This window comes from Leucopleurus acutus, assembly GCF_964270905.1.
Source record: "Leucopleurus acutus genome assembly, chromosome: 6".
In the NCBI taxonomy this organism is placed as follows: domain Eukaryota; kingdom Metazoa; phylum Chordata; class Mammalia; order Artiodactyla; family Delphinidae; genus Leucopleurus; species Leucopleurus acutus.
Genome location: NC_139149.1, coordinates 118,725,568 through 118,752,303, shown reverse-complemented (window position 1 = coordinate 118,752,303; position 26,736 = coordinate 118,725,568). Strand labels below are relative to the sequence as shown.

The window sequence follows — 26,736 nt, the reverse complement described above, 5'->3', positions numbered from 1 at the left end:
ACTTTAATTCCAAAGCGAACCCGGGCCTGGAGCCCAGGAGGAAGCGGGGCCGGGCAGGGCTGGCAGTGTGGCGGGAGAGCCCCTCGTGCGTGTCTGGCGCTTGGGTCTCCAGCGGCACGGGCCTCTTTGTGGGCGGCAGGCGGGCGGGCGGCGGCGGGCGGGATGAGATGCGGCGGCCGAGCGCCCCTGCAGGGCCAGTGAGACCGTCCCCCAACTGCAGGATCCTCAAAGGGACAAGATTTCAAAGTCTTCATCTTCTGAGTCAAAGAATCTTTCCAGTCGCTCTACGTCAGAAGCATCTAGAAGGAACATGACAAAACCTCAGCAGGTGCCAGGCGTGGCTCAGCCTGGGGTTCGGGCCGAGGAGCAAGGGCCCGTGTGAGCACACCCGCCCCACGAAGGAGCGGTCCTGCCCAGCGCCGGACCGGCCAGGGCGCGGAGGGAGGCCGGAGGGTGCCCGGACCACCCGGCTGAGGCGCCCTCCTCCCGGGCGGGGGGTCCGAGCAGGTGGGAGAGGGGTTCTTGCCCTGTGAGCACAGGGACAAGGGCCTGGGCGGGTGAGGGCATGTGCAGCTGGGGGCAGACACGCCCCTCACCAGAGCCCAGAGGGAAGCAACGGGGGCCAGGAGGGCAAGGGTCCCATCCCAGGAGGGGTGCCCGCCCCCTGCGCCAGCCGGGTGTGGTGGGGCATCTGTCCTGAGTCTGGCGCTGGCGCCCCGACCCCCGCAGTTCCCGTGAGGCGTGGTCTGTAGTCCTCCCCAGGGCAGTCCCTATGTGCTCAGGGCCCCCCCGGTGGGTCCCCTTTCCCCACGTGCCACGTACTTGATGCACTCTGGGGGAGGCGCCCCCAAGCCCAGAGCCACCGGGCAGTGGGGACGGAGCCACCTATGCCACATCAGCACAGGAAGCCTGGCCTGGTCCGGCTGTCAGGACCAGGGGCCACGGGAGGAGCGCGGGAGGGCCCGGGCGGGCTGCGGGTGTGCTGCCCCAAGCGGGTGGGAGGAGGGAGGGCAGCACCAGCAGCGTCCCTGGTCCCACTCACGAGGGGCTGCCGAGGGGCCGCACAGCATGAAAGGTCAAAGGCAACTGGGACGGGACCTGGGGAGGTGGAGGGCAGGGCAGAAGCATCACGCAGGCAGCACCCCCAGCCTCAAGACAGGGGACGCCCCCGTCCCCACCTGAGACGGGGCCCTGGGGCATCCGGACTCACCTAAGGACAAGTTCAGGACATCAGGACAGGCCAAGTGGGAAGGCTGCCGCTCCACCAGCTCAAACATTGGCAGCGCGCCTCCAAGGAGGGACAGCTGTCAGCAGGACACAGCGCGTCAGGGGCCCCGTGGGCAGAGGGAGGCGCCGTGTGCAGGCAGGAAGCCCACCACCCCTCACCACCCAGACTCGGGACTGGAAATCCCAGTGAGCCTCCAGCAGAGTCTGGCCCCGCGCTTTGATCACAGCAAGGACGCACCTGGCGTCCAAGGACCAGGCAAGGCGCGCGAGACGCGGTGCAGCTGAGCACCGCGGAGCAGGGGAGGAAGGACCCTCAGACCCGCGCGGGGGCGGGGCCCCACCAACCTTTTTCACTTGCTGGCACCAGTCGTTAAAGTCGTCCTCGGTCCCACAGAAAAAGCCCTGAAACCAAAGCCAGCAGGAAGCGAGTGGCACACACGCCCCACCCGCCAGCCTCCGTGCGCGTCCTGGGCGTGGTGGCCACCGCACACCTGGCCCCCTTCGCCTCTCCAGCCCCTACGCCCCTCTGTGGGCTGCGTCCACAGCTCCACCCTCGCCCTGTGCCTGGACTGACCGGGGAGTGAGCCGGTCACAATGACAAGTCAGGGCAAAGCAGAGAGCGCGCCCCTCCCCGTGCCCCTGGGGCTGGGCCGCAGGCCTTAGTGGCCCACAGCATGCGGCACAAGGGGATAAGCGGACCCCTCCCGAGGGGACACCAGATGTGCAGACCCCGTCCCCCTGGAGCTACCGTCTGCAGGGCTCCAGGGTTGGGATGAGCTACTGGGAATGCTCAACCCGCCACGTGGAGAAAAAGAAGCCGGGGAACCAGAAAGGCACTCGGGGCTCTTCTCAGGGCCCTGGTGTGAGAACACGCGGGATGTGGCCAGAAGACGGAGGCCTGTTTCCCCGGAGCAGCCGTCCTCCGCGGCCACGAGAGCCAGGATGCGCACTCCCACCTGACCTGATGTTCACGAGCTCACAGCGGGGGGGGGGGGGGGCTCCTGTGACAGTGGAGCCCCCACGCGCCAGCCTGCCGCCACCGACCTCAGGGCGCGACCGAGACCCATGGGCGGTGCGTCTGGGGTCGTCCCTTCTCAGGACCGAGTGCCTCGTCATGTCCACAACTCGGTTAATCACTCCCCTAGGGGTGTTATGATTCCTATAGGTGTTTTTGGCCTCTTTCAAACCTATTTTGAGAACAACCAACAATTCCAGCCGTGTAATCAGAAGACAGCAAGCGAGGAGGTTCATTCCTAGGGACCGCTGTGCAGACTGGGCTACTCTAAAGAGTGAAGACAGACCAAGAAGCCCTGCAGGGGTGCTGCAGGGCAGCGACGCGGGACACTCGCGCGCACACGCCTGCCTGGGCCGCACCTGAGGCTGCCGTCAGCCCTTCATGCTCCTTTGAGTTCTAAGCCACGTGAGCATAATACTTATTCCAAAACGCTGAGATTACAGAAACGGGGATGCCTTCCTTCTCATCCTAAAGCAGCAGCAGGACTGGGCATAAATGCCTCGGGACACCCCGGCACACGCGCGTGCAGCTGGTGACAGTGGGACCAAGCGGGGGACGCACCACGGCGATGGACGGGTCGAGCTCTGCGATGCTCATCCTGCTGGGCGGGTGCTGGCAGTGGAAGCTCTCGTCCGGGATGGGGCAGTGCTCAGAGGCCTGCAGGGCTGGCTGTGTGGTGTGAGGGTCCAGGTAGATGAGTTCCTCACCTGGGCGGGCAGCAGGCAGGTCAGCGGGAGGCCGACAGAGCTGCCTCACCACAGCCACCAGCGCCACGTGGCTGGACGGGAAAAGGGCACACGTCGCACCGGCCAGGTGGGGGCACACTGCCTGTCAAGTGGGGGGGGCTGCCCGAGAGACCACGCCCCTTCCTCCGACGTCACTGCAGACCCCACTCACCCACGTAGCCGATGAAGTAGCGGGCACTGTTGGGCTTCCCTCCGATCACGCCCAGGGACTGGGGCATCATGAAGCAGTGCTGCGGGGCGGAAGACAGGCCGGGTCACTGAGCGAGGGGCTTCCCGCTCCCCCTGCAGCGCCAGGTGCGGACAACCGCAGACGAAGACCAGACCCACAGGGTGCGGGTTCCGGACGCCGAGGCTGCAGGTCCTCAGGAAAGCCCCGGGCAGCCGGAAGGGACAAGGGGAGGCTGGGGAGGCGCAGACAGGGTCGGCCCAGCCTGCACACACGCCGGGCGGACAGGCGCAGGGAGTGGCCGGCGCACCGCGGGGGCGGGGGGTGGAGATGGAGATGGGAGGCCAGCAGCTCCACGTCAGCAAGAGGGGCAAGGGCGAGAGGTGGCAGCAGGGACGAGTGAGCTGGCGGGGGCCGGGGGCCCGCAGGGCGGTCAGAGGGCTGGACCGGGCAAGACGGAGACAGCTGGTGCTTTCGGGAGGACGCGGGGCCTCAGCCCCCCGGTGGGCAGGGAGGACAGGCGGGAGGGCACCGGCCAGCACAGACCCACCTTCAGGGTCTCCGCGTAGGCCGCATTGATGTCCGTGAGCCCCAGGCGCAGCGGGACCAGCAGCACCAGCGGTCTCCATGGTGACGGCCTGCTGGCGACCTCAGGGCCGGCCGGGAGCCCGTTACAGCGCGGCTCGGAACCTGCAGGAAGCGCTGCGGCCCCGGCACAAGGCAGGCTGCTCCCGCACAACCTTCCTGAAAAAGGGACACGTGCTTTTATGGGCTAAACGAAGTAGGCAGAAGTTCACCCAAGAGAAACAGTTACAGGATTTACACTGTTAACAGGAAACGAGTATAAAAAAGTCAAGTACTTGAAGTACACCTCAAACTTGGAAAATAAAGTATAACACTAACCCTGCTGCCCAGAGGAAAAAAAATAAATTTGCACATTTTCTATGCGTTTAACTTAAATTTTTTATTGTGAAATAAAGCATACATACAAAATAATGCAAGAAAACATTTACATGCATCTTAGAAGCAATAATAAAACAAGCACCACAGAGCCACCAGCCCGGTGGACGCAGCACTGACCCAGGGCCCCTCTGGTCCCCCCTCAGCAAGGACAGCATCGAGCGATAACTTTTCTCCTTCCTTATTCTTCTGTCTAAACACACTGGGTAATCCTTCAATAATCGGATTAACTACGGGGTTCAGTGGTAGGAGAGAGCCACTCCAGTACCCCAAGCACACCAGGCACCCCGTCCGTGGTTCCTAAACACCTTTCCCCACTAAAAGGAACCAGGGGGAAAATGGCTGATTCCAGGGATGGGGCAGGGAATGTACCAGGTGAGCCTGAGTCTAGTTAATGCCAGAAAGAGAACGCTGAACAACAAAAACGACAGGACTCTGTCAAAGAGGCGGCCGAATTTGGGACAAGGAATAAATAATGACCATAAGGGATAACACCTTGAATTAAAAACAGAATCCAGGAAGCTGCTGGCTCTAAAAACAGGTCTTCCAAATGTAAATAAGGCGAGGGCAGAGGGGAGAACAGAGGGCTCTTCCCAAGAAGAGCGCCAGCAGATAAACTGGAAGGGGTGCACGCACTAGAGACACCACCGTTTCAGACCCGACGTAGTACATCCTCAGTGCGTGTAACGCATCCCCTCCAGATCACTCGCGAGCCGCTAGGCACCAGGGGCGCGTCCTAAACAGGTGACCGAGGCAGCGCTACTGACAGGGAGCAAGCCGTTTCCGGGTCGCTCTACCGTGGACACCGCCACCAGGCACGCTCCTGGTCAACAGGCCCGATCCAAACCTAAACGGGCCTGTGTCACGAAGCCTCCATAAACTCCAGAAGGCCCAGGCACATACATCTCCTCCATCGGGCTGCTCCTGAGGTGTGTCCTTAAACACACCTGTGGCCTAGTGAGTGACGTGCTCCTGGATCTCCCAGCCGCTCCAGCAAAGTAACAGAGCCAAGGAGACGGTCGTGGGAACCTCCAACCCATAGCCAGTCTGTCGGAAGCACAGGTGACCACCTGCACTGGCCACTGGGGTCTTAAGTTGGGGGCGGGGGCCAGTCTGTGGGTCTGATGCCACCTCCAGGTGTGCAGACAGGGCCAGAACTGAGCTGAACTGCAGGATGCCCATTCATCTTCACTTTTTATGATCTGGTCACCAGTATTAAAGGTACGTGTTTTCTCCTGAGTTCAGTACACATCAGATTCTGATATGTAGTCTGTAAACTTGACTCTTTTTGACCCCAAAGCTAAAACAGAAGTTTGACATTTCTAGGTAGTAAGCGTTTGTCCTTTTTTCTATCTACTCTGCATTAGTTTATATAAACGTCCCATGGACATTTTTTTTTTTTTTCCCATGGACATTTTTGAAAAGGTATGTTCTGCTACCAGAATCTAGGGTTTGACACATGTTCCGCTAAACGCTCTTACTGTATTATTCACATCCTTGTAACTTTATTTTTACATATTCGATCTGCCATACTGTCTCTCTTAATTTACTATAAGTTCTGCTTCGCTGATTCTGAAGCTCTTTTGTGATGAGAACATTTTCCTTGCTGACTAGATGGTCGCCACTAGCGCGGCCCCTCTGGTGCCTCTGGAACAAGCGCAGGGAAGCAGGACTGTTGTTGCTGAGCTCGGGGCTCACTGCATCCTCGCGTGGCCTGGCCCATACAAATGCCCTGTTAGTAAGGGGTGGGTTTCTGGCTGCACCAGGCCCCCATTTGTAGTTTTCTAGCCCCATTAGCATTGTCAACGTGTCTAAATTCTCTGCTTTTCCATCAGGAGACCTCATGAACCCAGGTACTCCTCAGAATTCTAAACACTTCCAGTAGCGCCTGGCATGGCCGGAAGACGAGATGGCCAGGGCCAGTGTGAATCGCCCTTCTTCATGGCGCATCAGGGCACACACAGGGCCTTGCAGTTGAACTCAGCACACAGGCGTCAATTATTTGTAACGAAGACGCAGAAGCAGCGTGGGCACCAAGTGGCCTTCCGCTCAGCCTGGCCGGCACCGCCCTCAAGGGCCCACGGGCCAGGCAGGGAAGCGAGCTGCCCTGGTCCCGTCCGCCACGACACCGCGCTCTGGCTCACTTACTGATGTCCTCCATCACCACCGTGTTGTCCATCGCTACGTGAACGGCCAGGGCGCTCCACGTGTCGAAGACGGCGAGCTTCCTACCAGAGAGGGCAGAACACACTGATGAGCCTTCACAGCTCGAAGACCTGTGGCCTCTGCCGGCCGCTTCTTCTCGCCCGGGCCCCACGCTTGCCACACCCAGCCGCCATCGTGCAGGGCAGGTCCTGTGCAGGAGCCTGCCGGGGTGCCACTTCCCGATCAGGCTGGACACGGGCAACAACCAGAATGTAAGCCCAGGTCTCGGACACTGCCCGAGGCAGGCCCAGCCCCGTTGTATCCCCCAGGGCCCCTGAGCCAACGGCCGGCTTGAGTTCTCACAGAGAACCTGTGGGTGACAGAGAGCCCAGCAGGGAGTCACCGTGCTGGGTGGGTCACTGTGGCCGAGGAATTACGGTTCTGAAAGAAGAGCAGATTCCGCGACCGAAGGCACGACGGGAGGGCCTCTGAGCTCACCTTAGGGGCTGTGCAGGGGCTCCCCAGGTGAGAGCGCACCCAGCGCACCTGGGGACATGGGTGGAGGGCGGAGGCCCCTGGTCTCCTGGTGGGAAGGCCAGAGCGGATGCCACCTGCAGGGCTCCACCGGCTACCTCCCTCCCCTCCCTCCCGGGCTCACCGAGGGCCAGGTGGGCCCCCGTGCTGAGAGACACGGACACACAGGAAACCAAGTCCCAGGAGAGGCTGGCACTCCAGGGGAGCTAAGTGCCTGGGGAAAGCACAGAGCAGGGGCAGAGGGGAGGGCGCTCCTCTGACGCAGGCGCAGGGAGGCCTGGGTGGGAGAGGCCTCGGCGCAGAGGCCCGGGGAGCAACACGGCAGGCCTTGGGGGGCGCTCCAGGCGAAGGGCACAGCACTGCAGGGGGAGGACAGGGCCGGCATGCTGGCCTGTGCCTGCCGCCCTCCCGGGAGCAGCGGGAAACCCCAGGACAGCTGAGAGAAGAGGAACAGATGGCCACCGTGTTTCTTGAGGATGTGACTCTGCTGCAGACTCTGCTGCAGTTTGGAGGGAGACGCCAGGATGGTAGAGAGAGAAGGCGGCGAGGGGGGGGCCAGGGGGGCAGAGAGCACTGCTCAGAGCTCGGGCACACGCGGGTGGGCTGTGCTCAGCTTTTGGCCTGAGCCCCTGGAAGGGTGGTGCTGCGTTCCTGTAGGAGCAGTGGGCTGCACTGGAGCAGAGGGCAGGGCCAGCTCTGGGTCTGGGCTATTAGGTCAACGTGCCCCTTGGGCATCTGAGGGGCACTGCCGAATAAGCATCTGGTTGTGAGTCTGGAGTTGGGACAAATCAGGAGCTGCGCGTGCGCAAACAGGAGGTGAAAAGCCGCGACCAAAGGCGCGAGACAAGCCCGCAGGGCTCAGCAGTGCCGGCGACCAGATGGGACAGAGGAGGACAGCTGAGCAGCCCAGGTTTCCAAGGAGCGCGGCAAGCACCCACACCGGGGGCTGCCTGTAGACAGCTGAGTAAGTCGGGGCTGAAACTCGGCCTTGGGACATGATGATGGAACTGACTGTGACCTCGACTGGGCTGCTTCAGGGCAGCGGGGCTGGGCCAGGACGCTAAAGGGCAGTGGGGGCTGGAAATCCCAGGGGCTGGGCAAGGAGACACAGACACAGTGGGCTTGGGGATCAGCTGGAAGCTGGACAGGAAGCGGAGCAAGTGTCCTAGACCCCAGGAACTGACCCCAGCAGCAGGTGAGGAGGCTCACGCTGGGCCCAGGGGCAAAGGGAGGCACCCACGGGGACTCCTGCAGCGCGGGAGCAGGCGGCAGAGGCGCGAGGCGGACGCGCGGGGAGCCAAGGCTGAAGACAGCAGTCTCAAGGCAAGGGGATGGGCGGGAGCAGAGGCGGAGGCCCAAGGTGGCCACAGGCTGCCCGCCTGAGTGTCGTCACCCCACGACCACTTCCCACTTCCCAGGCCACCAGACACCATGGCACAGGAGAGGACGCGACACACAAGGAGCAAAGGCCCGATCCAGTGGCTGCATCTGGATGAAGGCATTCAGCCTCACTAGAAACGGAAATCCCAATTCGCGAGACCACCGGCACGGTCACCTCTGAGGACCCTCCTGAGGGTCTTGAAAAGAGGACGAGACCCCTTATTTCCTTCAGCAGCAAAGACTGAGGCAAGGCTGAGCACCCCGGGCACCCGTGCCACCCTGCAGGGAGGGCAGGAGCGCACTCGGCACCTACTTGAGGACCTGGGCGACGGTGTTGGGCCCGTACCACTGGCCGATGGACTTGCCCTCGCCGACTCCCATTTGTGCTGCAGGAAACAGAGCCGGTCAGCGGCACACGTGCCCCGCCACCCCCACACCCCTCCCTGCGCCTCACAGAGGCCGATCCCAGCACGTGTGGCGTGAGGCGCGCGTCACAGGAAGCCTGCCTTGGGCACGAGCTCCTGACTGGCACCAGGATGCGTCCTCCCAAAGGGACAGACTCCTCCTCAAGGTGTCCCCTCCCCACCGACCTGCACCGGGCAGCAGGACTGGGGACATGGCCCAGGCGAGCGAGTTCAGGGCTCTACCCGCACCTCCGTCTACAGGTGGAGACACGACGCTCAGAAGCTGGATTAAGACACAGGAGCGCCCGGACTGCCGGCCAGAGCCCGGGAGGACCAGCGTCCAAGGCCACCAAGTTGGTGTCCAGAGACGGGGCGCCTCACAGCACTTCACCACTGGCCCAGGGCCGTCCCCACCCTGCTGGCCTGCGCCTCACAGCACGCCAGAGCTCTTGGGGACCCGACGTCGCAGCATCCCAAGGCATGGGCCCGGCGCGCTGCCACCCCCCACCTATCTGGTGGATGGAGTAGCAGCTGTCCTTCCTGTCCAGGAACTCGTGCAGGACGCTGAAGTAGCTGTCCGGCTGCCTCGTCCGCCGCGTCCATCTCCAGTCTACGGAAGACACAGACAAAGTTCAGTCTCACCAAAATACAGGCAAGAAGGTTTCATTTTTCTAAGGCACTCAAGGCACTCATGGTACCCAAACCTCTCGTGAACCTTTCTAAATTTAAGAACCGAGTTCTCTGGGATTTCAAATACACAGATGCCAACACATCAAGACAAATCCATACAGAAAGGAGAGAATGGCTCAGTAGTTTAAAAATAATTTCTACAAGACAAACGTTTATCAACATTTCTTTAAAGCCCCTTTCTCTAACCGACAAGAACCACTGGGTCGTCGCTGAAGGAAACCCCAAATCCTAAAGCGTCTCGTGGTGACCCACTCCCGCCGACCTGGCCCCACCACCCTCCTGGCTTCCTGCGGACGTGGCCGCCCCAGGCTGACTCACCTCGGCCCAGGTGCCGGCACACCAGGGCTTGGGCAAAGATCATCTGTCCACACCGCAGCATGCAGCCCCAGCCCGTGTCCGAGGTGGGGCCGGTGCCCCCTGCCGTGGAGGACAGAGACAGAGAGGCACTCACCGTCAGACCAAGGCCAGGAGCCCACGCACGGGTCACCTCCACGTCAGGCGACACATGCCACGTGAACCTGCTCACACCAAGGCTGCGTTTGCTGGGAAGTGAAACGTCCTAACAACCCCCTCAAAATGGGCCAAGACGTGAACAAGTCACAGAGAGAAAAGAATGTCTGGAAACATGGAAAGATGCTCAGCCTCATGAGTAATGCGGAAAACGCCGCCCACCGGCCAGGGCACAGGGAGACTCTGACACTGGGCACCGCGGTACCAGGTGTGCGCGAGACAGGCCCTAAGATGACAGGAAACCGCGCTGAGACCACGCGGGCCACCGTGGGGGGGCTGCATCCTTTGCCCGCCCCTCCGGCAGCCCCTCCTGCACACACGCGCAGGGGACAAGGCCCACCTCCTGGGGCAGTGGTGGGATTGGGGGAGGCAGAGCCAGGTGTGCAGAAACAGCCCCAGCCACCCACCCACGCCCCACACGGTCGGCTCCACGCGGCCAAGGCCGACACAGACCACACGGCCGGGAGAGCCACCACGCTCCACCCGATGGCTTTTCCAAACACAGGGCTGCCCTCCAGCCTGCCCTGCCCCTGTGGGTTCAGACACCTATGGGTTCAGGACGCTGTAGGTCAGGTGTCTGTCCTCCCGACCACACAGTGAGCCTCACAGGCCAGGCGACCCCACCCCTGAGTCCAGGGCCAAGTAGGGGTGAAAGGAGAACTTTTGCTGGATGAACCAACATTTCCCAAGCATGTCTGACAAGCCCTGTCACTAGACACTAACCCTGGTGATGATGGCCACACCCCCTACCTTCCAGTGTTCCCAGACGTCGAGCTCTGGGGGACAGATGGAAGCACATCTAGCAGTGGGACCAATCGAGACAGGCCGCCAAGGCAGGGCCGCCTCCTGGTCCCAAACCTCGGCCTGGGGTTCTCTGACTGGCAGAGGCCAGGCGCGGAGCCAGGCCCCATCTGTCCACCTCCAGGGGTACCGCGAGGAGAATCACTTCAATGGAACATGCTTTCGTATCACGTGAAACACGTCACATCCACCTTCATCTCCCACCACAACTAGGTGTGGGAGATACTAGAAAAGGCAACGGGTACGGAGCAAGGGCGTCCCAACATCCTGGACCAACAGCAAGAAGCACGCTGTACAGCTACGACGCAGGACAACACCAGATGCACAGGCACACGAGCCTCCCGGGAGCAGCAGGCTGCAGCGCGACCGTGACGTGCCACACCGCTTCCCGCCCCATTCTGCTCTACGTTTCCAATGCCGGTCGTGACCCATTATCCAGATTTTAGGCCCCAATAATAAAGTGTGGCTTACAGTCAGAAACAGCACTGCCTCAGCAGAATCAGCGGCCCTGGGTTTGGAATCCAGCTCTGCCACCACCAGGCGCAAGACCTCAGCCGGTTTATTTAACTAGGGTTGCCTCAGGATGACACCAAGTGACAAGTACTTGACACACTGAAGTCAAAGCTAGAAACCTAAGTTTTCCTCTTGAATCACATGCGCTTCATCCCACGTTGTAACAAACAGTACTCACCAATGGCCGGGAAGTTCTTCCTGTATGTAAACCAAAGTCTCGACGCCACATCGGCCAAGATCTCGTCCTTTTCTAGAGAGCGTTCGAGAGAAGAAACATGCACACACAGCCGTAAGTTTCCAGGGCACTTGTTACAGAGAGACAGCAGATAACTACCACCACCAAACAGTCCTTTCTGCAGACTGAGCACGCAGAGCACAGCAGGCTCCGGCAGGGCTGGTACCTGTGAAGATGCTGTACTTTCTACCCAGGATCCAAAGAGGCTCCGAGGTTTCAGGGAAATCTTCAAACTCAGCAAATCGGAGAGTGTCGTAGGTCAGAGTAGCTATGGAAAGCAAAGACACACTCTGATGACAGTTCTATGATTTCATAAAACAACATCAGAGATAATTTATAGCATCTCCGTACAAAGAGCACACGTGGAATTCTGCATCTCAGTGCACCAGCCACACCACTACACTGAGAAATCAAACACTCGCGACCCGGCAGCGGCCCTGCACCCACTTCCTGAGCCTCTCAAATTCAAGACAGAGTCATTGTCTGGCAGACCCAAGGGTGAGAGACCAGCTGGGGGCCAGGCCCAGGGCACAGAAAGGAGGGGAAAAAAAGGCACCTGATTTAAGCCCTTAACTGGTTCAAATTTAACTCTAAAAAGACAAAAACACAAGAGCCCAAACCTTTATCTCTGTACACGAGGGCGGCCCCAGATGGCACAGAAGGTCGAGCAAGCCCTCCTGGCCGTCCCAGGGCTCCCAGGCCATCCCGACTTCTGGGGTAGGAGCCGTAATGCAGTGGCCATCCCGACTTCTGGGTTAGGAGCCGTAATGCAGTGGCCATCCCGACTTCTGGGTTAGGAGCCGTAATGCAGTGGCCATCCCGACTTCTGGGGTAGGAGCCGTAATGCAGTGGCCATCCCGACTTCTGGGTTAGGAGCCGTAATGCAGTGGCCATCCCGACTTCTGGGTTAGGAGCCGTAATGCAGTGGCCATCCCGACTTCTGGGTTAGGAGCCGTAATGCAGTGAGCAGCAGAGGGGCAGAACACTACTCCTGGGAGGGACACTGACCTCCTGAAACTAGTGCAAAGCCCTTCAGGGTCCCGGGTGCCGCGAGGCCTGGAACCTGGGGGGCGCACCCCGACTTCCTAAGGAGGTGCCATGCGTGCAGCAGCGTCCACCTGCTGTGTCTCCAAGGCCTGAGCGCCTCCTCTGTGAGCACTCCCTTCCGTGTGGCTTCCACAAAGAAGCTCGAGAGGCCGTGTCCCTACCGCCCTGGAGCTCCGGCAGAGGACACCCTCCCTCTGCACACGGCCCCGGAGGCGACAGAGCTCAGCCACTGCCCGCGAGGTGAGGGGCACACAGTGTGTCCCAGGTACCCCATCTCCCCAGCTGCTGCCTCACCAGCTCCACAGTGCTCTCTTACCCTTCACCTGCACTCAACTCTTTGGAAAATCAAAGATATTAAATGCGTTTCCCCCACACCGGAGTTTATTTTTCAACAGCCCTACCTTTTGGTAAAAATGACATATGCTATTTATAAAAAAACAATAAAAACCCCGAAGACTACAAAATGTAAAAAATCACCCTCAGCTTCGTGCCCAGCACTGACTCTCCTTCCAGAAGCCTGTATGTGTAGATCCATAAATGAAGCCACGCCGCACCTGTGGTTTCTTCATCCTTTTCCACGTGGTGGTCGCAGCACCCCACCCAGATGTCTCAGGGCCTCACAGTGTCCTGCTGCATGCACATCCCTGCCAGCCCACATCCCACAACCTCCCAGCTCCGGCCTTCACAGGCTGGAGGTTCCCGAGCAGGCACTTAGCCTCTTGGTGTGGAAAGCCCCTCACCCATAAAACGGAACATATAACAGGATGCCCTGGCAGCGCAGCGCTGAAGTGTCCCTGAAACCCTTCCCATGAGGGGCTCACGAGGAGGCTGGCAGACAAAAGGCTCCAAGATCAGCTGGTGTCACTAACATCAAGGACGAAGACAAGCAATTCTACTACATCCAAAAGGATTAACTGGATGCACAGCAAATTCACAGTCACAGGGCTGGGATAGCAGCGCTCACTGAACGAACAAATCTGCTTCAACAGAAGGCCCTGTGTTCACCGCTTCAAGAATGCTCAAACTGGGACTTCCCTGGTGTCCAGTGGTTAAGAATACGCCTTCCAATACAGTGGACGCAGGTTCGATCCCTGGTCGGGGTACTAAGATGCCATATGCCGCGGGGCAACTAAGCCCGCACACTGCAACTACTGAGCCCTCGAGCCACAACGAAAGATTCCCCATACCGCAACTAAGACCTGACGCAGCCAAAAATAATTATTTTTTTTAAAAAAAGGGATCCTCCCCCTTGCAAAAAGAAAAAAAAAATAGAATTCTCGAATGTTGGGAACCCAGACCCAGCTCTGCCTTTTTTCTTTTCACCTGAAATCCTACAGGGTCAGAGGAGTCCTGTGCTTCCAGAGCAAGCTCTGCTGCCCAGAGGGCTGGGTGCAAGGCAGGGAACATGTCTTTCCAGACAGTCTTTTCTCTCTGATGTGTCTGCTTGTCCACACCTCTCCAGACGATGTCAGCCAGGCCGCTTTGGGATCAGGGGTAAATAATTTAATGTCCAAGTTTCTCTCTCCCCTTTTTTACATAAGATTACATGTTTCTGCAGGTGATTATAAAAACCGAGTTGAGATGAGTTAAAGTTCTACCTTTTCAAGGAGCTGAAAACATCATGTGTCTCTGCTGCCCCTCGAAAGCCACCCCACATCTTCAGAAAGCACGGCCTTCTCTGACCTCGAGGCTTAAATGATACGTACGCTCAAAACCCACAAAGATGACTCCAAGAAAAAAGCACGCAAACAAGACCTGATTTCAACTGACAGTGCTGTGGGACTGTACCTCTCACCCTGCTGGACCGAGACCCCAGGAGACTGCAGCCTTGAACTGAAGGCAGACATGCCTTCTAAACGCTGGAGGCTCTGAGCGACAGAGGGACGCGGCACACATCAAAGGACTGTTGAGACACTCCTGAGACACCTAGCTTCCCACAGTGAGAAAACTACCACCACGAGGGAGACAAGCAGATAAGGAAGAGAAGGAAACAAGGTTCGTTCTGAAAGCCAGGTGACACGGCCGGCCGCCCTGCAGTGGAGGGGATTTTTCATCTCCAAAGACACCACATGCAAAACAGGCACATCTCTCAGGGTAATGAGCCAACTTTATAGGCAACAAAGCCAACTTCAGAGGGAAGGTAGTAACAGGTGTCCTACCTATTAAGTTAGAACACATCACCGAGCTTCCTGCTGTAACTAACAGAATGACGGCTGTGCAGTCTCAGCCTTTAGAGTCCTCACTGCGTGAGGCACCTGAAGGGAAAAAATGGGCAAGGTGGCAGCCGCAGGGCCCAGCAGCTCAGGTGCAGCCGGGAGGTGACAATGCAGGTGGTCCCCGCGTCCCCTGGGCCCACACCTCCCTGCTCCTCCTGATGGCAGGACCACCCGAGTCCTGCCCCCTGTTGGGTGCGGGTCACACCTGCCTCTTGAACCAGCCGCGGACACCCCGCAGGCCCTGCTCCCCTCTCCGGGCCACACGGGGCACCGGGCAGAGCATCCGGCCAGCGCGCGGGGCCAGAAGTCCGTCGCTCCCCCCGTGGGAACCCTCCGCGCCTGTTTCCTCGCTGGTAAAGCAGGAGTGGTGCAGCTTTCCTCGAGGCTCACGGGAGGAAGAAACACGTCAACACACAAGAAGAGCTCTGATCCTCACTGGGTGGCGATGGGCAGCGCACGCGGGTCATCGCTGAAGCGGGTAGGAGACCTCGTCTCCAAGGCCCACGACCACAGGGAGGTGCAACACCCGGGACGACGTCCACCGCCCGAGTGACTTTACCAGACCCGGACCCGGTAACGGAGCCCGCTCGCAAGGGCAGGGCCGCCGGCCACTTCCCGGGCTGCTTCACTGTCCTCAGGCTTCCACCCCGGAAAGCAGCACAGAGACGGACCTGCGGCGGCTTCAACCAGAAGAGCGGCGAGCGGAGGGCTTCTCGTTCCCGGGCCGCTGTCAGAAAGTCCCCGCGGGCCTGCGCAGAGGACGGGACCAACCCTCCCTCCTGACACCCACCCGCGAGGCCACGGGCCGGGGCACCTGGACCGGACCCCCGGCTCCCTGACCTTCGGCTCAGCCTGTGTAACGGAGAAATGAAAGACTTTTCCGAATTCCATTCACCTCCAGTGTTCAACTTCCTAATTTGTATTAAGATTTGATTTTGGAGACAGAGAACCCACACGCTAGCTGTATGACACCCGACTCAAATCTCTAAGCCTCAGTTTCCTCACCCACGAAATGGGGAGAAGCTGCCAGCTCTGCCCAGTGGGCTGAGAACACAGGACGGGTTCCAGCACCGTGGGCAACCCCCAGCCATGGCTCTGAGCACCTCCTGTGCCTCTTCCTCGTGTGATCTCAGACCTCATTACTTACAAGAGGAAACTAAATTCCCCCTTCCCTGAACCAAACAACACTTTTGTTTTATCATCGGTATTAATTTAGCCACAAATATGTATTCATGTTTGTGCAGAACAGAAAACATTACAGAACACCAGTCCAGAAAAGACTCCAACAGAAAAACTAATACTTTTCCCTTTTAAAACTAAAGTTCGCGATCACTGAGCTTCACAGAGGCCGACCAACACGAGGAGCCCACCCTCGAAGGTTCCTCATCGACTGTTCTCAGACTGACCAGCTCCACTGGGGATTGAGGCCAGCAGCCTCCGCACTCCGCCCAGAGGGCTACCTCGTCTCACACCACAGCCCTGTGATAACCTCAGCACCTTCACACCCGACATCATTTCATTTGAAGTTCACACACCTCCTGAGTTAAAAGGAGCCCAACTTCCCAAAGAAGTCCAGTCTCCAGATGCCCAGATAATGATTTTAATTTTTTTAAATCTTTTTTTTAACTTAATTTTTTTTGTTATTAATTAATTAATTAATTTTGGGCCGCGTTGGGTCTTTGTTGCTGCACACAGACTTTCTCTAGTTGCGGCGAGCTGGGGCTACTCTTCATTGCAGTACACGGGCTTCTCATTACGGTGGCTTCTCTTGTTGCAGAGGACGGGCTCTAGACGCGCGGGCTCAGTAGTTGTAGCTCAGTAGTTGTGGCGCATGGGCTTAGTTGCTCTGCGGCATGTGGGATCTTCCCGGACCAGGGCTTGAACCCGTGTCCCCTGCACTGGCAGGCGGATTCTTAACCACTGTGCCACCAGGGAAGTCCCATGATTTTAATTTGAAATAAGATGACACACAGAAGCAAGACAGGCACCATCCACCTTGAGAAAGAAGCCTTTTAGAAACACCTTTCCTACCTGGTCACCTGGGTCCCAAACGCCTGATTTTCCACCTCTTCCTCCCTAGGGTGTCCCTGATCACACCCAGAAGAGGAAGTGGAAAGCCTTTTAACCGAATGGCAATTCCATTTTTAAAATGTTTCAATTTAATGTTATTAATATGATAGAAAATAGCAAACTGTGCTCCATAAATGTAACCACATGACAGTCCCAATTGCATAACTCAACCAGGGAGAACGACAAAAATCATGCACCACTACTTTTCCTTTAGAGCTAAGTGTAATGTACCACATTTCAAAGACATTTCCTCAAAATGCTTATACTTCTGAGAGATTATACTCCGTAAATACATATATTATATATGCTTTATGAATAAAATTAGAACAAGGAATCTTCCTTTCCTTCAGAAAATGCTTATGTTTAAGATAACAGGTTTGCAAATAGTTTTTTCAAACCCCAAATAGTTTATATGAAAACGCTGGTGGTTCAGTTCCGAATGAAAAAAGGAAGGAAGGGAAGGAGAATGGAAGGGAAGAAAAGCTGGAACTTCAGCGGCATGAGAATACTGCACACGCCGCTTCAGTGGCCACGCTGGACAGAGCGTCCACAGCGAGCCCTGCTGCCCTGCAGTGAGCTGCCCTCCTCATCAGCCACACTTGACGCCAACACACTGCATTTCCGTTACACACAGACTCTGCAGCCCAGGAACGTCTACAGGACAGGGATGTGTGCGTTAACACCAATTCAAGTTCTGCTTCTTCGATGGCCAGCCACATACCAGACACAATGTAAAGTACCAGAGATGAAGCACAAGACACCGGCTCTGTCCTCAAGGAACGGACAGCGGGTTGATTTAAGTGCCAACTGGAGCGGGTTTTTTTTGGCTGCGTTGGGTCTTCATTGCTGCGCGCGGGCCTTCTCTAGTTGTGACAAGCAGGGGTTGCTCTTCGTTGTGGTACGCGGGCTTCTCATTGCGGTCGCATCTCTTGTTGCGGAGCACAGGCTCTAGGCGTGCAGGCTCAGTAGTTGTGGCGCACAGGCTTCGTTGCTCCGCAGCATGTGGGATCTTCCTGGACCAGGGCTCAAACCTGTGTCCCCTGCGTTGGCAGGCGGATTCCCAACCACTGCACCACCGGGGAAGCCCCTCGGGCGTGTTTGAACGAACAGTGCTTGGGGCCTGCCTGCCACATTCAGACCTCTACGCAGCAGCCCCAGGGCCCCATTCCCAGCTCTGTCTCTCTCCTCCCACACTCAGACCCTCAGTGACCTCGTCCAAAGTGGCCCCCTGCACACTTCTACCTCCAGCCCCGCCCTCCTCCCTCAGCTCCAGGCCTGCAGACGCAAGGCTCTCTGGACGTCACAACATGGACATCTAGCAGGTACCTCATGGTCACCATGTACAAGAACAAACTCCTAACAGCTCCCCACCAAGCGGGATCTCCCCATGTCTCCCCACCTGAGTTTCTCAGCTCAAGCCATAACCTCACCATCTCCAGCCCCTCCCTCTCCACCCTGCCCTCACCACGTCCCACTGGTACAGTCCCACTGTCTCAACCTGCCGAGGCAGCTAGAGGTCAACGCCCTCTCCCCACGCTGACTGAGGCCTCCAAGGGTTTGCGCGCGGCGTACTGCAACAGCCTCCTAACTGGTCTCCTGGCCTCGCTGCTGCCCGTCTGCAGGAGAGCAGCCCGAGCAAGTCGCGTTACTCCTCCTCTCAAAGTCTCCGAAGTATCTTCTGCCCGCTCGGACGCCCTTACCACGATCCAACAAGGCCTCACCTGGGCCGCATCACTGCTCCGTCTTCAGCTCTCTCACCCCCACCCACTGTACCCTGGCCTCACTGGCCACTGGATGCTCCTGGAGCAGGACGCCTGCCCTCCCCCAGCACTGCTTCTGAGTCCTGGTCAAAAGTTACCTCTGTGGTGAGACCTTTCTGGGCCATCCTGGCGACTCCAAACCCCTCCTGTTTGACCCACGTCACCCGCCCACGAGCCACACCGTGGGTGTCATGTCTAGCATGTCAGCCAGCACACGGTTTTTATCTATTTTGTTCACTTCTCTAGCCCCAGGGTCTAGAACAATGCCAGACACAAACCCACACTCAGTAATAAGTATAGTTATTGAACGGATGACTATAAAAACAACCAGGAACTGCATAACATCTGGCAAGGAAGGCAGAATCTGTAAGGACTCCAGGGATCAGGGGAGGCTGGACCACTAATCATCCTAAAAGGTGGTACAGCACCACAGCAGAAAGAAAACTCTCCACAACACCCTACAAATGTCATATACGTTTTTATTAGCATCAGGAGAGGTCTTCAAACGTGAACAGCTTTTCTGCTTTGAAGCAGTGATCTGTGTCCCATGAGGTATCGCCATGTGGCTACTCAACTTTAACGTGATGGTTTTCACGTTTAACGTAAAACGACCATCACAAAACTGTTTCTTCCACCCTAACTGAGTCTCCCAGTGAATGCTCTTAGGCACCCAAGCAGTCATAACCTAAAAGAAAGTAGATGACTAAATAATTCTATTCCTTCCCCGACCCCGGGCCTAGTACTTTTTCTGTTTTGAACAACTTCACAATACTTCTGGTTAACATCATGTTTTGGGAGTCATGGCTACCATTCTGTCCAACTACCTTGTGACTTAAGTGACAAGATGCCACAAGTCACTGAAATATTGGCCATACAGGTCTATATTACAGTTTCCAAACTGAGAATTCATTAAATTTACACTGCAGCTACCAGGAAAAAAAAAATGAGGCAAAAACAATGCCATCCAGAATGAAAGGTGGAATTAAACCAGAAGAAAGTTTTTACAGATGTGGGGATACTTGAATACAAATCACTCCCTACAAGTTATAAAAGAACTAAAACTGCTGTGGGATGAAAAAGAGGGCCTTTCAAGGTGTAAGAATGCTTTCAAGGATACTGGACAAATATCCAAAATAGCGTGCCAGCAAAAATTAAACAATTCTCCCCCCTGGAGCAGAAACATGATGAAACAGAGCACAACAGCACATCCACAGATGTACACATACGTACGTATACGCACACACCCTCCCACCCCAGCCCCCACACACTTTGTGTTAGAGAATTAAGACATGATGAGATGGATTCAGTCCGTCTTTTCAGTCACGGAAAACGCTTAGATCACCTACTGGTTACTGAATTTGAAAAAAAAAAAATGCGTATGGTTTGAGTGGTGGAGTATGTTGCTCGCCTCCAGCCCACCCCCGTAACTTTATAAGAGTGAAAGTTTCCCCTTCGTAACTCCTAGCGAACGGACAAAAGCTTCCCCACCGCAGTGTCATGAACCGGCTCCGCCCGGCCTCCAGCACCGCTCGGCGTCCCCACCCGCCGTCCCGGACGCCGCGCTGCCCCGATCGTCCGAGCCGGCCGCGGGCCCGGGGGACCGGCCGCCGGGGCGCTGTGGGCGGCCCGGAAAAGCGAGAGACACGCAAACGGGGCTGTCAGACCCGCGCCGGCCTCCCGCGGACGCCGCCCGCGCCCCGCTCCGCCCCAGGGCCCCGCTCCGCCCCGCGCCCAGGCCGCGCCGGCGAAGCCCCGGCCCAGGCCTCGGCGCCAAGCAGCCCGGCGAGCGCCGCCCCGGTCCCCCCGCGCCCCGCCGACCCTCACCTGCGTCCATCTTCCCTCCAGAGCCGCCGACTGAGCCCGGCGTCGCTCCGACGGTTCCGCAGAGAGACGCGACGGGCCGCCGCCGTGGCCAATCCGGGCCGAACGGGTGCGGGCGCGGGCGGGGCCGGAAGTACGCGACGGAAGTGCGCCGCCGCCATCTTGGCGTACGGCGGACCCAGCGCGGAGGCCCGGGCCCGCGCGCTCGGCTCCACGGCGGCCTGCGTCGTGCTTCCGGGAATCCCAGCAGCGACCCACCGGGGCAGCGGAAGCAGGCGCGAGCGGGCAGCAGGGCACCGGGGCGGGCTCGTGAGCCCGTCGTGCGCTCAGGCCCGCCGGCGCGGCCATCTTGCCGTACGGATGCCCCCCATGCGCCATGTCGCCGCAGGGCGATGCCGGCCCCGGGCGCCCCCGCCCACCCTAGACGCCGCGATCCACGGGCTGCGCCCCGCCAGGTGCCGGGTATCCAGGGCGCGCCGAGGACCGGGCCTGGCGGCCGGGCGGCGGGCGGCCGGGCGCCGCCATCTTGCCGTACGGCGGGAGCCGCGGGGCTGGCTCCCACGTCCCGCAGCCGTGTCGCCGCGCGCCCTCCCCTCGGGGCGGTCCCGCCCGGGGCTCGGCGCGGCGAGACGAGGGCCGGAGCCAGGCGGCGGCGCGGCGGCCCGAGGCCCGAGATGGTGATCTGCTGCGCGGCCGCGAACTGCTCCAACCGGCAGGGCAAGGGGGAAAAGCGCGCCGTCTCCTTCCACAGGTAACCGGGCCCCGCCCGCCGCCGCCGGCCCGCCGCCCGCGCGGCCCGCGGGCCACGCCCCCGCCCGGCCCGGCCCGGCCCGGCCCGGCCCGGCCGCGCGGGGAGACTGAAGCCGCGCGGCCCTGTCGGACGCGGGGTCGCTCAGGGCGCGGGCACCGGGCCGGTCCCGCGAGTGAGTCAGCGCGGCGCTGTGTGACCTTGGCCCGGCCGGCGTCTCTGGGCCGGGCGCCTCGGGCCACCGCGGCTGGCGGCTTCCATCCGCGGCCACCCGACCCCCGCGACCCTCGGCCGCCGGTGCGCTCCCCATGCCCACTCGGAGGCCGCCCGGCGCCCACGCCGCGGCCTCGGCAGCCTCTCCACCACCCCGTGGCCACCCTGCGCCCCATGGGTTCGGGTTGGCGCCGCCAGCCTCCAGAAACGGTGTGTTCTGGAAACACGCTTCCTTCGGTCGGTTGTCGTCTTGCGTTTGCTGTGACTTTTCTGCTTTTTTCGTCACGGGGGAGCCCGTCTTGATCTCTGCGATCAAGGATGTGGCCGAGCAAATGCGCCTCGTGGATTAACACGCGCTCCAGATGCTGTGTCCTAGAAGGGGCCTCGCGGTCGGCCTCGGGGAAGGTAGCCCTGCCGCGCGGAGGTGAGTCCCGGGAGGTCCCTGACAGCATCCAGCGTGGGGCCGGCCCAGCCCGCTCCTCGCCGGGGCTTAGCTGCGAGTCGTGGAGGGCTCTGTTCCGTGGGCGCCCACTGAAACCGGCCCGAGGCAGGGCAGGGGCTGGCCTTCTCTCTGGCCTGGCCTGCTTCGTGAAGGCTCTGGAATTCAGCTTCTTACAGCGAGTCCTTTTCTACGATCTCCACGCTGGAGGTACCAGAACAGTGAGCAGAAGGAACTTCACCTTAGAAATCTCCTCCCGGATACTTTTCTGTTTTCCTTTTGATATTGCAGGATGGTGTTCAAGTTTTGCAAACCTGGAGGACATTTGTCCTGTAGTCTTACTGGAAGTTCATGGTGGGTTGCGCTAAGTCTTAGGTCGTTGCAACCTATCAGGATAGTAACAGCAGGTCGTTTCAGCGGTCAGCCAGCATGCTTACTTGAGTTTCCTTCAGAGCCCTTAGTTGTGTGACTGTATTTGAAAACGGAGGCAAAGCATTGCAGAGGAGGCTGCTCTTGGCATTCATAATGGCCGAGGACGTGGGAACTGGGGGGTGGGGGGAGCTTCGGGTAATGGGCTCCCAAAGCAGTGAGGAAATTTAGAGGATCATGCTGCTTGGAGCTTCATGAGGAGTTGGTGTCCCCATGGTCCTGGTCCCCAGCAGCGTCAGGTGGGTTAGGTGACCTCAGGTGCAGCAGAACAGCCCTCTGGAATGGCCGCTTTACTCCCACCCTCGTATGTGTAGTTTCACCAGAGTTTTCTAAGTAGACATCTTGACTGAATGAGAAAAAAATGATCATTAAGTGTCTTTTTCAGTGTTTGCCAGGGACTGGTTGCTTTTCAAAGGGAGCCGCAGAGCCACGGCTGTTGAGTCTCGCCTGCTCTGCAAGCTAGTCTCGCATCCTCAGCTCCTTGAGCCGCAGCTGGGGCACGGGGGCGGGGGTGTGTGTGTCTGGGACGCTCTCCTGGCCTCTTGCTCCCATCTCTGCTGTCTGATGCTTGGCCTGACTTCTAAATGGGGATGGGCAACCATCTTCCTTTGGGCACCCCAAGTCTTGCATCCCAGGCACACCAGGAGGGTTGGCCAGCTATGAGCTTCTAGGAACTATTTCCAGGGTTTCCTGCAGCCTTTCCCGCTGTCCATCTGTGCTGTCTCTCCAAGGATTCTGTATCCCTGCAGGGCATTTACCACAGCCTGGGAGGAGGTAGCCACCTTCACTCTTTATCCACCCTATGGACTGTAAGCTTCTTAAGGGCAGGCAGTGCCGTCTTTCATCTTTCTATTTCAGTAATAAGTTGCAAGTAGAAGGTATTTCTTAGATCTTTGTTAAATTTTTAAATGGGTAAAGTCAACACAGGTTGGGGTGTTTGCAAATACACTTGTTCTGCTTTTATAGTTGATAGTAGTAGGGGGAGGCATTTAATTATTTTTTTCTAATTTGTCATTTGTCCTGCAGATTCCCCCTGAAGGACTCAAAACGTCTGATCCAGTGGTTGAAGGCTGTTCAGAGGGATAACTGGACGCCCACTAAGTATTCTTTCCTCTGTAGTGAACATTTCACCAAAGATAGCTTCTCCAAGAGACTGGAGGACCAGCACCGCCTGCTCAAGCCCACGGCCGTGCCGTCCATCTTCCACCTGGCTGAGAAGAAACGGGGGGCCGGAGGCCATGGCCGCCCCCGGAGAAAGGACACCAGGAAGGCCTCGGGGGGTCTGAGGGCACATGCAAGTGACATTGCTGACGGGAAGGCAGCTGCAGGGTCGTCGTCGTCGTCGTGCTCGAGTGAAAGCCTAATGGCCAAGCCCGAGTCCCGCAAGCTGAAGCGGGGCGCGTCACAGGGCAGACCCGCAGCCAGGGCTACCCGGGAGGCCGCCGGTCTGCAGCGGGCCCGACAGCCTCCAGAAGGACACGGAGATGACGGTCCGGCCTCCGCCACCGCGTCCAGCGGCCAGGGAGAAGCCAACACTTGTGCTGTGGATGCCGGCGACGACAACGCCACCTCCCCGGACGGGGGCCTGGTGGACAGGAGCGGCATTTCCGTGGATGACTTTACCCCCCCGGGGTCGGGGGCCTGCAAGTTCATTGGCTCGCTTCATTCCTACAGTTTCTCCTCCAAGCATGCCCGCGAGAGGCCGGCCGTCCCCCGGGAGCCCGTGGACCGCAAGAGGCCGAAGAGAGACGCCGAGCCCGGCTGCAGCGGGAGCAGCCCGGGGCCCGATAAGGGGCCGGCTCAGAGCCCGCCACGCGCGCCCCCCACGGCGAGCTCATCGCTCACAGCCACGCCGCAGAAGCCCGCTCAGGGCCCCTCGGCGCCTCCGACCGACGTGACCCCGAAGCCGGCTGCCGAGGCCGTGCAGAGCGAGCACAGCGACGCCAGCCCCATGTCCATCAACGAGGTCATCCTGTCGGCGTCAGGAGCCTGCAAGCTTATCGACTCGCTGCACTCCTACTGCTTCTCCTCCCGCCAGAGCAAGAGCCAGGTGTGCTGCCTGCAGGAGCAGGTGGAGAAGAAGAACGGCGAGCTGAGGGCCCTGCGCCAGAGGGTCAGCCGCTCGGACAGCCAGGTGCGCGAGCTGCGGGAGAAGCTGGACCGGCTGCGGCGGCTGAGCCTCCCCCACCTGAGCAGCCTGCTGGCCCCCGGCCGCGGTCAGTACCCGGGCCTGGCGCCCGCGCGGCTGGGGTTCGCGAGCGCGGGGCCTGCGCCGTGCGGTGCCTCCCGAGAAGGGGAGCCAGGCTGGCGAGCTCGCCTCACCGCTGGGTTCTGGGGTGGCTGGGAGGTGGCTATAGCTGGGAGCTTTAGCCGGTGAGGAAGGAGGGGTGGGAGACCCAGAACCACGGTGGTGGGGCCCGGATGGCTGGTCCTCCACCCCACCGGGGTCCCTTCCTGCCGCAGACCTCACGCAGACAGTAGTTGCTAACGAGTTAGGGTCGAAACGTAAGCTTAGACAGACGCGGTGAGCCATTAGAAAGATCGTAGGAGACTCTTAAAATCATGAGGAGGTTCTTTCCAGTTGGGTTGTGATGAATATCCTGACGTTAAGCATTTTGAACGTTAATAATAACTTTTTAAAACTTTTAAACACCTATTCGAGTAGAGTATGTTCTCTCGTAAGAACACTGAAGAAATACGTCGGCTAAGAAGTGGTGAAAATTCCCCTTTCCCACTCACCTCCCCACTTTTATTCCTGGTTGCCATTAAAATTTAGTGTGTAGGGCTTCCCTGGTGGCGCGGTGGTTGGGAGTCCGCCTGCCGATGGAGGGGATGAGGGTTTGTGCCCCGGTCTGGGAGGATCCCACATGCCGCAGAGCGGCTGGGCCTGTGAGCCATGGCCGCTGAGCCTGCGCGTCTGGAGCCTGTGCTCCGCAGCGGGAGAGGCCACAACAGTGAGAGGCCCGCGTACTGCAGGAAAAAAAAAAAAAAATTAGTGTGTATTCTTAGACTTTTTTTAATGTTTTATGAAAAATATATTTATTTGGCTGCATCAGGTCTTAGTTGCGGCACATGGGATCTTTGGTTGTGGCATGTGGGCTTCTTAGTTGCAGCATGCCAACTTTTATTTCTTACAGAATCACTTTTGAGGTTAGTATCTTTTGCCTGTTATGTGTATAAAGGGTGGAAACCATTTTCCTACCACATCGTGCATTTAGTCTGAATCAGCGTTTGTCTTCCAGGTTGCAATTACCACTGCAGGTGAGAAAAGGCTCCAGTGTGTGACAGGCTGTTCAGGGCCTACTAGACCCCCAGGTCAACAACCATCAGCACAACCAAAAACAAAAGCAAAACCCAAAGCCATCCTGATGTACTGGTCAGAGTTACACACTACATTCTCCTGTTATTTTAAAGTGGTTTTTGTAGTTTCTCGTACCTGATATTCTTGGTACCTTTTTCTGCTCCTCTTGGTCAGACGCCCCAAAGTTTGTCACTATTGCAGGTCTTTCCAAACAGCCTGCATTGATTAGGTCTCCGTTGTTGTTTCTGCTTCCTTCTTCCTGATTTCTTTTTGCTTTCTTGAGTTTTATAGCTGTTCTGGCTCCTGGAGGGAAGTGCATAACGTCTTTGGGGACAGTTTATGTTTCCCGGTACCTGCAGTTGAGGCTGGATCCCTCCTTCTGTCCCTTTGGCTCCCCGCCACAGACCCGCCTCCTGTCGCTCTCCTTGCCCTTAGTTTCTAAAGAGTTTGTAATTTCAGTCTTGATTCCCTCTTTAACTTGAGTTGTTTAGGAGGGTGTTGTGGTTTTCAAGTGGATGGATTGGGGGAAGGGAGTTAATTTTTTGTGTTATTGTTAAGGTTCAGTGACTTAAAGATCCTTGCTTTATAGAATCTTCTGAGGTTTCATTGTGGCTCAGAATGCTCTTTGTTTGTGACTGTTTCCTTACAGCTTGAGAGGAAGGTGTCCTGTCCATCGATTGGTTACATTGTTCTGTCTGGCTGAGGCTGGATCTAGCTTATTTTACTGGTCAACTGATCTGTTTCCTAACTTATTGTATCCACTGATCTGCTGATTTTTTTTTTTAATTTATTTATTTTTGGCTGCGTTGGGTCTTAGTTGCAGCACGTGGGATCTTTGTTGCAGTGCGAGGGGTTCTCTCTAGTTGTGGAGTGTGGGCTCCAGAGGGCCTGGGCTCAGTAGTTGCAGCACACGGGCTTAGTTGCCCATCAGCATGTGGGATCTTAGTTCCCTGACCAGGGATTGAACCCACGTCCCCTGCATTGTAAGGCGGATTCTTAACCACTGGACCACCAGGGAAGTCCCTGATCTGTTGATTTTTAAGAGGTGAGGTAGGTCTGTCACTGTGATTCCTGAGGTGCTATTGCTTCTTGAATGTCTGTTCAGTTTAACTGTATTTACAGACCATGTTATTAGATACGTGAGTATGCCTCCATGTTACCAAACAGAAAAGCCTATTTTGTCCCATTTAAAGTTTTACTTCTTTGTCTCCTTATTTTCAACCTTTTTATATCCCTTTATTTTGTAGCTATATTTTAGCTCAATCTGAGAGCCTTATATAAAGTAATTTAATCCATTTACAACTGGGATTATAGATAAATTGAAACTTGGGCCTGACTCTTTATTTTATTTTTTAATTTGTTAGGC

General features: G+C 57.9%; 2 protein-coding genes across 3 annotated transcripts in view; one reads left to right on the top strand and one right to left on the bottom strand.

Moving 5' to 3' along the window:
* Positions 1-211: 211 nt before the first annotated feature.
* On the bottom strand, positions 212-20,314 carry ATG4B (autophagy related 4B cysteine peptidase). 2 transcript variants are annotated; one of them, XM_082841450.1, is made up of 14 exons: positions 20,244-20,314; positions 11,493-11,594; positions 11,270-11,341; positions 9,586-9,684; positions 9,086-9,187; positions 8,764-8,832; positions 8,487-8,559; positions 6,263-6,342; positions 3,705-3,898; positions 3,140-3,218; positions 2,804-2,949; positions 1,573-1,629; positions 1,211-1,304; positions 212-299 (listed from the first exon to the last, which is right to left on the bottom strand). In XM_082841450.1, exons 1-14 carry the CDS (start codon positions 20,251-20,253, stop codon positions 226-228), a joined length of 1,251 nt encoding a protein of 416 aa, XP_082697576.1. In that variant the 5' UTR covers positions 20,254-20,314; the 3' UTR covers positions 212-225. The 2 variants fall into 2 exon arrangements, with proteins under 2 accessions (XP_082697576.1, XP_082697577.1); XM_082841451.1 differs by lacking the exon at positions 8,764-8,832.
* A 572-nt stretch (positions 20,315-20,886) lies between these two features.
* The window catches only part of THAP4 (THAP domain containing 4), a 40,850-nt gene continuing 35,000 nt past the window's right edge, over positions 20,887-26,736 (top strand). Inside the window, exons 1-2 of the mRNA XM_082840995.1 lie at positions 20,887-20,991; positions 23,096-24,285. Coding sequence (XP_082697121.1) covers positions 20,915-20,991; positions 23,096-24,285 — 1,267 coding nt within the window. The 5' untranslated portion in view covers positions 20,887-20,914. The remainder of the gene's footprint in view (positions 20,992-23,095; positions 24,286-26,736) is intronic.

Excerpts from the sequence above, each read along its gene's own strand:
- ATG4B (XM_082841450.1), bottom strand. Across the intron at positions 9,188-9,585 it reads GTGCCGGCACCTGGGCCGAG|ACTGGAGATGGACGCGGCGG; the intron begins GTGAGTCAGCCT and ends TGTCTTCCGTAG. Across the intron at positions 3,219-3,704 it reads CCTACGCGGAGACCCTGAAG|CACTGCTTCATGATGCCCCA; the intron begins GTGGGTCTGTGC and ends TCCGCCCCGCAG.